General features: G+C 45.6%; 1 protein-coding gene across 2 annotated transcripts in view; it reads left to right on the top strand.

Annotated features, from left to right (window-relative positions):
- Positions 1–6527: 6527 nt before the first annotated feature.
- cnmd (chondromodulin) overlaps positions 6528–14807 on the top strand; it is an 85494-nt gene continuing 77214 nt past the window's right edge. The window contains exons 1-2 of one of the 2 annotated variants that reach the window (XM_038818869.1): positions 6528–6634; positions 10984–11124. In XM_038818869.1, the coding sequence (XP_038674797.1) occupies positions 10993–11124 (132 nt within the window). In that variant the 5' untranslated portion in view covers positions 6528–6634; positions 10984–10992. Of the gene's footprint in view, positions 6635–10289; positions 10445–10983; positions 11125–14807 lie in introns of those variants that run through there. The other variant, XM_038818868.1, reaches the window with a different exon arrangement.

Consider the following 14807-nt stretch of genomic DNA (forward strand, 5'->3'; position numbering starts at 1 on the left):
TGGTTCACCCTGAGTCCTCAGACTATGACTTCTGGTTCTGGATTAGTGGATTAGTGCCTGAATCATGAAGCCAATTGTACAAACTGATTTCCCATGTATTGACAGCCCACATCAAGGTCTGCATTTAATGACTACGGTGGCAGCCCTCTCCAACGGGTAGAAAGCTGAGGGCAATCTGCTGTGCCCACTTCCGAAAGCACCGAAAGAAGTCAATGCCCATCTGGCAGTTAAATGCCTGCTATCGGGGCTTCCTTGTCTTGAAGAGCAAAGGTCCTGCCTCTAAGAGCTGACAGCCAATGGGTGGGCAGGCAGCTCTTCATGCCCAACAGCACCACCAAAAATGGTCACTAGTGTAATGTAGGAAACACAGCAGCCATTTTGAAAATGAAATTAAAATGAAATGAAATGAAAATCGCTTACTGTCACAAGTAGGCTTCAAATAAAGTTACTGTGAAAAGCCCCTAGTCGCTACATTCCGGCGCCTGTTCGGGGAGGCTGGTACGGGAATTGAACCCACGCTGCTGGCCTGCCTTGGTCTGCTTTAAAATCCAGCTCTTTAGCCCTGTGCTAAACCAGCCCCAAGTTTGTGCACAGCAAGTTTCCATAAACAGTAAAATGATAATGATCAGATAATCTGTTTCAGTGATGTTGATTGAGGGATAAATGTTGGACAATACATCAAGTTCTGAATTTTTAGGATGGCAGGGGCTCAGTCCTTGCCATCCAAAGAGTCAGTGGATCCAGTAGCCAAGATGCCATATTACACTCTAACCAGAGTGATAGGAATAAGGTGAAATTCCAACCTCACACAAAAGAAAGTTCTGCCTTGGACAGCAGTAAGGCCAATCAGAATGGCTGGCAGCTCCCCAGTTTCTCCAAGTACAGCGCTGCAGTGGCTGGTGGAGGTACTGCAGGAAGCTGCCTGGGACTACGGTCCAGGCCCAGGAGGACAGGCAAGTGGCCTCAGGGTAGGGGGCGATAGAAAATGTCTGAGGAATCACCCAGGGGCAGTCGGGGATAGGCTGGGGTGGGAGGGAGGGAGGTCCGGAACTCTTTCCACTCCTCCCCCCGCCCCATCAACAGGACTGTCATCCATCCATCAGCTTCAAAATTAATGCTGGGCGGGAAAAAGCCTGTAAGTAGTCATTAAGTGGCCACTTAAGTGCCTTCACAGGTGGAAAGGTGATCTTCCCGTTCAAGGCACTGCCCGCCCCAGCATAAAATTGCAATCAGGTCAGGGTGGGTGGGAGCCTAGAGGGAAAAATTGACTGTGCCACTTTCCTCCACCTCCGAACATCCTTATATCTGCAGGGCCAGATAATGGACTCTTAACTGCCCATTAATTGACCAGTTGAAGACCTCAATAGGCCTAAGGTTGGGCAGGCTGGCTGATCCTTACCCGCCCATTGTATTATTGCAGGCAGCTCCAGGATAGGCTGGTTTTGATGGACTAGCGACCCCATTCTATTTCATGTGCCCCAACCTCATTCAGCCCACTGAACCCTGCAACCCCGCTCCACCCCCACCCACTTGGCTGAAACTTTTCGATAACAGTGGGCAAAAGCCAGATTTGAATATCATAGTTTAGACAGGACATTCAATGTTTCCACAGCGAAATAAGTAGGCAGAATGAACCAAGCACACAGCATAGATTAAGTTCGGCAGCATTGATCAAAGTCTCTGAACATTACATAACTAAACAAGAACTAATGGTAAACCTTTCCACTTTATCACCTGGAGAATAGAACACTGAATACAAGTAGCGAATGTTTATTGACCAATGGAAAAATCATCAATCACTATGATACTCTGAGACAGAGCAATATTGAAAGAATTTGCATTGATATTAACACAGCATTGCATCTCTCAGGAATATCCTAGAATATTTCACATTCAATGCATGTCTTCAAAGGGCAATCACTAGTTATGGAAGGAAATGCAGTAGCCATTTTGTACATCCTACAAGCTAATGAATTAATAATCAGCTAAGTTATTTAGCATGGAGTTTCCTTTTGATTGCATTTGATTTTGGCACAATTCGACTGAAATTCACTTCAGATAATGTAAAATGTCCTTTCGGGAAGGAGATCTGTCATCCTTGCCCAGTCTGGCCTACATGCGACGCCAGACCCACAGCAATGTGATTGACCCTCTGAAATGGCCCAGCAAGCCATTCATTTCAAAGAAAATTAGGGAGGGGCAACAAATACTGGCCCAGCCAGTGACACTCACATTCCATGAAAGAAAGAAAAAAAATAACTATCAAGGAACTTTAAGCACAGTTTGCATCCAGTACAATTCAAGTTTCCATGATAGCATGGTGGTTAGCATAAATGCTTCACAGCTCCAGGGTCCCAGGTTCGGTTCCCGGCTGGGTCACTGCCTGAGCGGATTCTGCACGTCCTCCCCGTGTGTGCGTGGGTTTCCTCCGGGTGCTCCGGTTTCCTCCCACAGTCCAAAGATGTGCGGGTTAGGTGGATTGGCCATGCTAAATTGCCCGTAGTGTCCTAATAAAAGTAAGGTTAAGGGGGGGGTTGTTGGGTTACGGGTATAGGGTGGATACGTGGGTTTGAGTAGGGTGATCATGGCTCGGCACAACATTGAGGGCCGAAGGGCCTGTGCTGTACTGTTCTATGTTCTATGATCATTTGCATTATCTTTGAAGATGTTGGGCAGGATTCTCTGTCAAGGGGCACCCTGCTCATGTTCTCCAATGGGACAGAGAATCAGGCGTTGGGTGAAAAATCGGGATCAATGCCAGTTTGCCGAAGCAATCACGATGCTCTAACCCCCCCCCCCCCCCCCCCCCCCCCCCCCCGATCCAACCAGCAGCAGGAACGAGGTCCACGCACATGCCAGCAGGAGAATGTAAATAAATACAAATTAGTCTAAGTGACCATTTGCATGCATTTAATGGGCCTGGCACCCTATGCTCCGGCTTTCTGTGACTCTCTAATCCCTGCGGCTGGGATTCACGTGAACACGGATCTCTATCAGCATGGACCTGGTGTGGGCGACCTCACGGTGTGCCAAGGCAGCCCCTTAGCTCACTGCGAGGTCCACCACGCCAGGGCCACATTGGTAGAGACTAAACAAGTCCATCTGAGGCCCCACATCCCCACCACCAATATACTGCTGCCAATACCTACTCTACCAGACACCCCACACAGGGACAACCTGCGGTGATTCCGCAGGAACTCCTGTCATAGGGAGACCCCCCCCTCCCACACTGGACCCCTGTAATAGGGAGACCCTTCATAGGGACCTCTGGAATGGGGGTCCCCTTGAGGAAGTCCTGTAATAGGGGGAACTCCCACAGGGACTTTTGATTGATTGACAGAGTACATTGACAGTGGTGCATCAACAAATAGTGATTGGTTACAGTGCGGAATAAGGCCAAACAAGAGCAGCATAGGGCGTCGTGAATAGTGTTCTTACAGGGAACAGACCAGTCCAATGGAGAGTCACTGAGGAGTCTAGTAGCTGTGGGGAAGAAGCTGCTCCTATGTCTGGATGTGCGGGTCTTCAGATTTCTTCTGCCTGATGGAAGGGTCTGGAAGAGGGCAAAGACTGGGTGTGAGGGGTCTCTGATAATGCTGTCTGCCTTTCTGAGGCAGCGGGAGGTGTATACAGAATCAATGGGAGGATGACAAGCTTGTGTGATGCGGTGGGCTGAGTTCACCACACTCTGCAGTTTCTCACAATCTTGGGCCAAGCAGTTGCCATACCAAGCTCTAATGCAGGCTGATAGGATGCTCTCTATGGCACATCTGTAGAGGTTTGCATGAGTCGATGCAGACATGCCGAATTTCTTTAGCTTCCATCGGAAGTAGAGACATTGTTGGACTTTCTTGACTGATGCATCAACATGATTGGACCAGGACAAACTGTTGGTGATGGTGACCCCCAGGAACTTAAAGCTATCGACCATGTCTACTTCGGAGCCATTGATGTAGATGGGGGGCGGAGGGGGGGGTGGGGGGGTGGGGTCATGCTACACTTCTTGAAATCGATGATCAGTTCCTTGGTCTTTCCAGCATTTATGTTTTCGGTCCACCATGCAACCAAGAGATCTATCTCCTTTCTGTAGTCTGAATCGTCATTGTTTGAGGTACGACCCACCACAGGCGTATCATCTGCCAACTTATAGATTGAATTGGAATTGAATCTCGCCACACAGTCATGTGTGTATAGGGAGTACAGTAGAGGACTGAGCACACATCCTTGCTGGTGTTGAGGGCTATTGTGGAGGAGGTGTTGTTACCTATCCTGACAGATTGTGGTCTGTTGGTGAGGAAGGCGAGGAACCAGCTGCACAGGGAGGGGTCAAGTCCAAGGTTGCAGAGTTTGGTTATTAGTCTTGTTGGGATAATGGTGTTGAAGGCAGAGCTGTAGTCTATGAACAGCAGTCTGACGTGTGTGTCCTTGTTGTCGAGATGATCGAGGGTTGATTGTAGGGCCAGAGAGATTGCATCTGCTGTGGATCGATTGCCATGGTAGACGAACTGCAACAGATCGAGACCATCTGGGAGGCTGGCGTTGATCCATCTCATGACTAGCCGCTCAAAGCATGTCATGATATCAGACATCAGGGCCATCAGTCGGTAGTCGTTGAGGCAGGCTATCTTGTGCTTCTTTCTTTGATACTGGTATTATGGTGGTCTTCTTGAAGCAGGTAGAGACACCCTGTCTAAAGGGATCCCGCCACCCCAACACACAGACACCTCCCCCCCCCCCCCCCCCCCCCTCTTGCCTGGAAACTAGAGAGCAGACCATACAGGGGCAGTGAGAGGAATTACAACTATGTCACTTACCTTGCTGTTCCATATTTTCATTTCTGGAAGGAGAGCGGCCATGACTTGAATCTGGTTCCTACAGATCCATCAGCTGCGAGTCATTTATAGCTTTCTAGTAGTGGCCTGTGATTGACAGCTTGTACAAGCTTTGATTCATTCATCTTCCTTCATGGTTCAGTGGCCTAAATGATGAAACCCCAATGTTTGTAAACATTGACCACATCAACAGAGGTCACTGCAGTGAAATCACATGCTTGAGTAATTGGAATGCACTTTATGTTTGGAATGCACTTACCTCTCTTTTATGTGATCAATGTTGACAAACATTTACAAACACCACGTGTTATCAGCAACATAACAATTCACACCAGACGTGGAGGAAAATGTGCCTCCCAATATCACTTGTTAGATCTGATGATCATTCATCTTATTTTGAAATGTGATGTACTTCACTCCAACAATTCAACAATAAAGGTCACATTGCTCAGTATCAGAGTTAGCACATGAAACAAACATGTATATTAAGTAGGTTTTTTTCTTTATTTGTCTTTCTGAATCAGATTTAACATTGAATTCCCCGCTCTAATTTGCCTCATTTCTCAGTCCTTCCTGTTTATTTCTCAAAACCTTACCTAGTTGATTGAGAAGATGCATGTTATCCTCTTGTTCATCACGCTCATGGATACCGTGCTTCCCTCCCTGGATGGGTTGTTCACAATTCCAACAACTTTGATATGCGTCAACCAGCCTATCTAATGAGCACCCCATTGGATGCTTTGCCACAGCAAGATCAGGCCAAAGATCAATTCAGATATGGGAAAAGGCATAAGTAGGGAAAGATGAGTTGGATTCTGAAAGAGAATAAAGGAAAAACCTAAAAAAAATTACAGTTTCTACACCTCCAATAATTCACTGTGTGAAGGAATGAAACCCAACATTTTAATTGTTCACTTTATGGGCCAGGTGAGTTGACTGGCAGTCCATAACAATTATCATGTCATTAAAAGAGTACTTATGTTACCAAACCAACCAAACATGTGAAAATAGCAGTGATGCTATTGGCACCCATTGTTATTGATGCCACAGTAAATTCAGAAAAAGGCAGGAAGCCTGATTAAATGTGAAAATCTAAAGTTGTTGTCAGAGATGCTTCACTATGGAATCAAATGGAATCATGTCATCTGATTCACCATTCAAGTGCATTGAGGGTCATCAAGTTTCAATACTTCAGCTGTAGATATGAAATAAATTTTCCACAGACATTTAAGTCAAGTTATTTCAAGCCTAAATACCTTTTTAGCAATATCTGTATTAATCATTACCAGCCAATCTCTCAGACAATGGAAATTAACTATTACAAACATGGAGTCTCATTCTTTCAGATTTAAATTGTTCCTTGAGATTGCAAAGAAATAAAAGAACATTTTTAAAAATCTTATTCTTTCTGAGGTGTTTTCTCATTCTCCCTTAGTCTAATCTTTCATTTCTCCTCTTTATTTTTCTTTCTGGGCCTATTACGATAAATTCAGCATTCTGACTTACATTTCCTTCTTCAGAACTTGCCCATTATTTTCGCAGTCCTTCAATTTACTTGGTAATTGCTTGGTCCCACAGTCACTTGTCATGTCCACTCTGGTCCAGGATGTCCTGTAGAGACTGCCTCTTTGTTTCCATCTTGCATTCCCAGCTACTTGCAGGACACAGATTGGTCTTCAGTAAACAAGCAAGAATACGCCTAGCGAAAAGTAGTTGCTGTGCGTTGGCCTGTCACAGAGCAGCTTCGGGCCATTAACTACGTGAAATAACTTTTTGTGGTGGGTTTAATTAACAATTAACATGTAAGTACAGCAATTTCATTAAAATCTCAGGAGGGTTTAATATGTGATGCTGTTTTCACAAAGCTAATAATGGAGCAGGACAAATTGTGCAGCAATATGTGTCGGTTCATAATTCAGAATATCTGTTCCACACAAGGTTTATAACGTGTGATTTTTACATGCTGCTTTTTTATTCCAGGTCAAAATATTTTATTTTAGCCTCTCCTGCACTTTAATTGAAAACTGTCCCCCCTAAATGTTGTAAAAGGGTGGATGTTTGCCAGCTGTGTTAAAACAGGTCTGCAGTAAAGATTATAAAACATAGATTATAAACAAAAAAGAAAGAAGTTGCAAATATATAAATGTCTTTAACGGGCTCAGGTCAAGTAAAAGTTTCCATGAGGCTCTCCCACTCTCCTGCTCTATTTTCAGCAGAACTCCAAGTGTAAATACGTTAACAGTTACTTGCAGTCAGTGGTAGGGCATGGTTTTCCCACCACGTCGCACCGGCTGTGCGCCGGGCAATACGGGTGAATTTCCTTTTTTATTCGTTGAGTGGGCATCACTGGCTGGGCCAGCATTCATTGCCCATCCCTGAGGGCATTGAAGAGTCAACCACGTTGCTGTGGATCTGGAGTCACATGTAGGGCAGACCAGGTAAGGATGACAGATTTCCTTCCCTAAAGGATATTAGTGAACCAGATGGGTTTTTACGACATTCGACAATGGTTTCACGGTGACCTTTAGATGTTTCATCCGAGATTTTCATTGAATTCAAATTTCACCATCTGCCATGGTGGGATTCAAACCCGGGTCCCCAGAGCTTGACGCTTGGTCTCTGGATTACGAGCCCAGCAACAATACCACTACGCCACTACCACCTCCTGGGAGCCAGGGGGAGTGCCAGGTGCTACCCTGCCCTGTCCCCGAATGCCCATGGGTTTCCATTGATCTGCAAGAGCCCCTGAGGTACCACCACACCTGGTCCACGATTATGCAAACTAGTGCTAAACAGCGCCCGATTGAGGCCCGGAAGGCATGGCTGTTGACTCCTGGGTGCCGGGTGAATGCGGCATTGGGATATTTAAATGAGCTTAATGGCTTATTTAAATATAATTATCTGGATCACGGCCAGTGAGGGTGTGATACAGATCATGCCTGGTGACACGAGTCGAGTGCCACGCACGAGGTTTCATGCCCAGTGCTGGGCCTGATTTGGGGCTCTCCGACAATTCAGGTGTTTGGGGACAGGGCAGGGTAGCACCCTGGCACACCCTCTGGCACACAGGCACCTCGGCACTGCCATCCTGCCACCCTCGCAGTGCCAAACTAACACTGGTGGGGTGCCCAGTTGGCAATGCCAGTGTGCCAGGGTACTGTCAGGGTTTTAGGCTGGCAGGGTCATGGTGCCCAGGTGCCAGATTGGCACTACCAAACCCTGGGGGGGATGGGGAATGCGCATGAGAGGGGCAACCGGGGTTTGAGGGGCTGCTGAAATGTTGGGGGGGTGCAAGTAGTGTCCTGAAAATGAAGGATCCTGAAAGAGGGGAGGGGCGGTAGAGATTGGGGTAACCTTTCAAAATGGAGCCTCGATCTGGGAGGAGGCAATCCTACTAGGGAGCTCAGCTCGAGTCTTCACCAACCCCCTCTGTACCTCAGCCCACTCCTGCCCCATCTCTGTAACCCCACCCAATCATTCTGATTCTAAGGACCAATTTAGCATGGTAAATTCACGTAACCTGCACATTTTTGGATGTGCCTCAACAGGAAGAAACTGTATTTCACAACCTATCATTATCGCAGTGGGATGTTCCTCAAGTTCACAGTTTGATTGATAGCTCCACATGGTTATAAACGATTTGAACTCGGACAATTAATACAAATGCATCTTCCAATAAGGTATTAAAAGAGGTTAAATGCAGTCAATGGGTTTTTAATTAATATTTGATCTCAGCATGGATTCTGAGGTCTCCCTACTGGATGATTTTACATGGTATGTGGAAGGGGAAAAGATGGTATGTGGAGGTGCATGGGTTGGCATGTGTTCTCACTAAGTTGGGCAATAAAGGTAATGAGGGTTGGTTGATGGACATAAGTTGGTATTTGGGCTATTAAGGGCACTGGGTGGAGCAAGGTTGGCCTTGGAGCTTTTAAAGGCCATTGGGTTTAATGCAAGGGCATAATACCTGGAATAAAGAACTTGTAATATGAGGAGCGGTTGAGGACTCTGGGCCTGTTGGAGTTTAGAAGTATGAGGGGGGATCTTATTGAAACTTACAGGATACTAAGAGGCCTGGATAGAGTGGACGTGGAGAGGATGTTTCCACCAGTAGCAAAAACTAGAGTCTGAAGGCACAGCCTCAAACTGAAGGAATGAACCTTTACAACTGAGATGCGGAGGAAATTGTTCAGCCAGAGGGTGGTGAATCTGTGAACTCTTTGCCACTGAACATTATGGAGGCCAAATCACTGAGTGTCTTTAAGACAGATATAGATAGATTTTTGATTAATAAATGGATCAAGGGTTATGTGGAGAAGGCAGGAGAATGGGATGAGAAAAATATGAGCCATGATTGAATGGAGGAGCAGACTCGATGGGCTGAATGGCCAAATTCAGTTCCTTTGTCTTATGGTCTTAAAAAAAAGATGATGTGATTGGCCCAAGTATCCTCATACTTAAGGTACGAAGCTTTCAATTGGGTTATGCTCCTGATCATTGTCCATTGACCCCTGCTGAAAAACACATGCGTGTAAATGTTGTTTAAGAACAGGACTAGATTTGGTTGTGATGCCGCTTCTGATTAAATAGGCTACTTACTCTCAAAGGGCAGGCTGGCACAAGTGGCCAATTACGTGAAGACTTGGATGGCACCGTGTACCCGTGGAACCATATCTTTGTGTGTCAGCTCCAGGAGAATAGGCAGTTAAAGAGATTTAAGAGGCAAATTGGAAATAAAATTAAAGTGTTCTCTCAAATAAATGTAAAGTTGAACTAAGTTGTCATCTCACTGGAGTAATGACTGGAATGGGTACTTTTATTGAAAGAGTCCTCCAGACTTGAAACGTTCACTCTCTTCTCTCTCCACAGATACTGTCAGATCTGCTGAGATTGACCAGCATTTTCTGTTTTTGTTTCAGATTCCAGCATCCGCAGTAATTTGCTGTTAACTTTTTATTCAAAGTTGCTTAATTCAAATTTGTTACGTACATAGATACATAGAAGATAGGAGCAGAAGGCGTTTTGGTCCTTCGAGCCTGCTCTGCCATTCACCACGATCATGGCTGATCATCCAACTCAATAGCCTAATCCTGCATTCTCCCCATAGCCTTTGATCCCATTCTCCCCAAGTGCTATATCTAGCCGCCTCTTGAATATATTCAAAGTTCAGCATGAATTCCCATTTTGCTGAGTTGATTACTTTTCCTCCTTAAGGTTATGGGATATTTCAATTTTGATGATACAAAAATAACTTTAAATAGTTAGGCACCGAGTATTATAATTTTATTTAGCACTCACACATTTTATAAAAGACATTTCTCCAGGCATGTAAAGTCAAAATGTAAAATTGAGTGGCTGCTCAAATTCCTAAATAAATGAACAGTTGCTGGAGGAAATGACGTGAGGTGGAAAATGAGAGGTGAGCAGTGGGGGCTGGGGGCTGGTCAGGAATCATTAGATATTCAGAGCACGTTACTTGCTTGGTGTTGTCGAGACTGAGATTTCACATCGACCTAGAGGGTCAGTGGAGCGCTGACACCATGGCAGAAACTTCAGAAAAAGTGCCTATAGCCCTGGCGGGACCAGCTGACCTGGAGCAATGCCTGCCGCCTGTAAGTACCTTGGAGAGACATGAAGTCCTGGGCACTTTTAGAAGAATATTTTAACCTGTGCAAACTTTCAGAGTTTATGAAATAGAGTTCTGACATTTGAAAATCGCATCAACCTTACGCGTTTCCCTTAGCATGAGGAAATTGACCAGCAGTTGTGGACTATTTATTTTAAGTGTTGTTTTAAACCGCGAGACGTGCATTTTCAAATCTTTTCCAAAGGGCAAGATTTCAACCTTGCAGCAACCAAAACGGCCCACTCTGGAGACCAGTGCAAATGGCAATGAAATAATAGCTGCCGGGAGAACGTTGTCAATTGCCTGCATGGGGATTAGATCCAATATGATGAGTTCTCTTCAGAAACTTTCTTTTAAGATTCCAATTTCTTTCTCCCGCGGTTTCCTCGTGAGCCCTGCTTTTCAAAGTTTAATGGCCCCCACTGTACAGGAGCTGTGAAGCGATGCGAAGTTTTGTTTTGTGTTTAATGTGTCACTGGGATTTTGCGATGACTGTTGTAAGAGTTGCTCTCTCTTGTTTTAAAGGCTTACGCCATGACTGTCAAACCGTCCAGCAGCAGCAGCAGCCTGCTGAAGGTGGGCGCCGTGGTTCTCATCACGGGCGCTGCTCTGCTCATCCTCGGAGCGATTGGAGCTTTTTACTTCTGGAAGATCAATGACAAAAATGTAAGCAACGCGTACCCAATATTTTATTCAAATAACCCCCCACCCCATTTTCCTCTTACACAGAAGAAACAATCGGTTAGCTGGGTCAACCTCCAGTGGTATTTAATGACAGCGATCAGTCTGCCTGGGGGCAGTTTGATGGTCTCCTGGTTGCACTAGGGCCGGCTGGAGCAGGAACCTTTCATTCAGTGCACAGAATCGCCTCCTCTGCACATCACCGTCCGCTGCGGGACTGCACCCAATTGGGAAAATTGGGAGCGCCGTGCCAAAATCCCGCTCCCAACTGCCCCGTTAAGTTTGCAAGATTGGGAATGTGGGTGGTTGCAAGAGAATGTCTGACTATAATCGACAGTGATGCACACAGAGCGACCGATAGCAACGAATCACAGCGTTGTTACGGCGCAGGAGGAGGCCATTTGGCCCATCGTGTCAGCACCGACTGGCCGAACGAGCATTGTGGCTTCGTGCCATATTCCTCTGCCCCTCTTTCCCCTCCCCCCATCCTTATCTCTCTTCATATTGACCAGCACCGTGTCATTTAGAAATGAGATGCCTTGAAAGTTAGGGAATAAAACGAAATATGAACAAATTGGACGAGACTGATGTTGAGAGTGTTTGAGAATTGAAGCAAGAAAAGTTTTTCCAGCTCCTGCATCAGCTCTGATTTGTTAGCAAGAATTCTGTATTTAAAAAAAATTTTTGGAGCATAACCCATGCCAAATTAACAACCCATCACCTCCCGCCTAAATTCACAGACGATCGTTATTTTGCAAATAGACGAATACCTAGGTAGGAATACTCTCCGCGATGTTTATACTTGGTCATTCGAGGTAAATGTGGATTTTCAACAGTCTGTAAAAAGACTCTTTTGAGCCAATTCTGCTGTTTCTCCTGGTCAGGAATCTCGAAATGCAGTTCAGAACAAGGCTGCCTTTATAGTATGGAATTCCATTGATGGGAGAGAGAGCCTCCTCTGTTGGCACTGCAGAAACAGTTAAGATTTTCCACTAGGTGTGAGGTGAATAGTCATGATTTATTGAGGACGGCCATTTTCTACTTTTGGGAAAATACATGATAATTCATCTAATTCCCTCTTGTATATGGGTCACATAATGGAAATGGCGGGTTATTGATTTTTGTCTCACCCAGGAAGGTGAACCTCAGCTGCTGTCTGTTCTGTTCATGATGTAAAGCAAAGTGGTTGGAAGTAGAAAATTGACAGAAAAATCTGCCCACTGGCCACACCAGTCTAGCCCACCCACCGGAAATAGGTAGTGACCAAATTAAAATATTTAAATGACGGTCCAGTCCATATCAGTTGAGGAAGACGTGAGGTTACAAAAGAAAATTGGGTCGGCTGTGGAGGGGAAAAAAATTGCAGGGTTACAGGATAGAACAAGGAATGGACTGACTGGGTTTCTGTACAGAGAGCCAGTTTTGATTCAAGGGCCATAATAAATCTGAGTTCCATGCCTAGTGTGTGAGCCAGAGTCGGTCGATCTCTGCCAATTTGTACCAAGGGCTCAGTGGCCTCATCAGTGGCCCTCAAAGAGAACTCCGGCCAGGTGTAGGACTCTCTCAGAAACCATTAGACTGGCAAGACATCTGTCTCATCCATTGTCCACTCAATGTGAGCTCCGATTGAAATTTATCTGCCAGATCTTTTTTCCTTCTCATTGTTTAAGCTTTCTTTTTCTTCTGGTCTGATTTACCATTAATTATTCATTCTTATTTCTTCCCTCCTGTCATCTCAACAATCCTGATGATATAACCATTGTGGCACCTGTTGTGAATAGGAAGTGGCACAGTGGTCAGCACCGCTGCCTCACAGCACCAGGGACCCAGGTTCAATTCCAGGCTTGGACGACTTGTCTGTATGGAGTTTACACATCCTCCCCGTGTCTGCATGGGTTTCCCCTGGGTGCTTTGGTTTCCTCCCACAGTCCAAAGATGTGCTGGTTAGGTGGATTAACCATGCTAAATTGCCCCTTTGTGTCATGATTATGGGGTTGGGTGGGGAGTGGGCCTAGGTTGAGTGCTGTTTTGACGGGTTGGTGCAGACTCAATGGGCCAAATGGCTTCCTTCTGCAATGTAGGGATTCTATGGTTTAATTTAAAACAGCCCTGATTTCTCCCCTCACCACATATCTATAAGCAGAAAGGTGCTTTTTAAATGTATTTTTGATTTCCCCATTTATAAATGGAGGCATATTTTCCCAACCCCTCAGATTTGGAGTGATTCAATCCTCTATTAATAACCTCAGAGCAAAAGATATGGTAAGAGTGAAGGATTGGTTTGTTTTACACACACTCAAATTGCTGAGTAACCACTGGTACATTCAAGTAATAACATAGGAATTTGGGAAGAGGCTCAAGGCAAAGACCACAAAGAAAATACAAATTATTGTTTCATTAGAGTCCAGAATCAGAAGTCCAATGGTGTTTACCTTCAGAGCGGTTAGCTGGGCAAAGCTGATGTGGGATAATCCCCGTTTCCAGTAGTGCTGGCTTCCCTGATGGGAGAAAGAAGTAGAGATGAATTGGTCTTGTGGTAGGCACTGGTACAGAAGTACCAGTAGCAAATTATGTGAATGAGGGTCATGGAATTTGAATCTTGACAGAGCTCTGATTCTGCTGTTGTTTTGTTGATGAGAAATAGTAGACTGACTCTTTTAGCTTCGGAATGCAATATTACAGGTTCTACAGGGGGCGGGGCGGGGGTTCATAGAATCATTGTATCCCTACAGTGCGGAATAATAATCTTTATTATTGTCACAAGTAGGCGCACATTAACACTGCAATAAAGTTACTGTGAAAATCCCCTAGTCGCCACACCGACACCTGTTTGGATACACTGAGGGAGAATTCAGAATGTCCAAATTACCTAACAGCACGTCTTTCGGGACTTTTGAGAGGAAACAGGAGCACCCGGAGGAAACCCACGCAGACACGGGAGAACGTGCAGACTCCACACAGTCAGTGACCCAAGCTGGGAATCAATCCTGGGATCCTTTGCTGTGAAGCAACAGTTCCAACCACTGTGCTACGGAAGGAGGCCATTCAGCCCATTGAGTCTGCACCGACCTTCCAAAAGAGCACTTCACCTAGGCCCTGTCCCAGCCCACTCACCCTCTCCCTGTAGCCTAACCTACACATCCCTGAACACAGCGGAAATTTAGCATGCAAATCCACCTAAACTGCACCTTTGGAAGTGGAAGGAAACAGGAGCACCCAGAGGAAACCCACGCAGACATGGGGAGAATGTGCAAACTCCATACGGATGGTCAACCAAGGTCGGAATCAAACCCGGGTCCCAGGCGCTCTGAGGCAGCAATGCTACCAATTGTGCCACCGTGCTGCCCAGCGGTATGTCTTGTGACATAACACCCACTTCGTCCCCTTTCTTTGAACAAAAGATGTTCTGGGTCTGGATTCTTGAGATGGTCAATGTGTCATTCATTCATAAACTTACCAGAGGTTTCAGGGTCCTCTGTCTTCACAGATGGATTGTCTCCATTGGTCAGGACTTTGCCTCAGAGATGTGAAGGAACCTTTGTGCATTTCCTTGGAATGTGATTTCCGCAGTCACAGGGGGCATTAACAATTCTTTAGCAATAACAAGGTTACAGTTACTGTGGTCTTCTGAAGGCTAGAAATTCCTTTTGTGTGAGACATGGCTTCAG

This window comes from Scyliorhinus canicula, chromosome 14, assembly GCF_902713615.1.
Source record: "Scyliorhinus canicula chromosome 14, sScyCan1.1, whole genome shotgun sequence".
In the NCBI taxonomy this organism is placed as follows: Eukaryota; Metazoa; Chordata; class Chondrichthyes; order Carcharhiniformes; family Scyliorhinidae; genus Scyliorhinus; species Scyliorhinus canicula.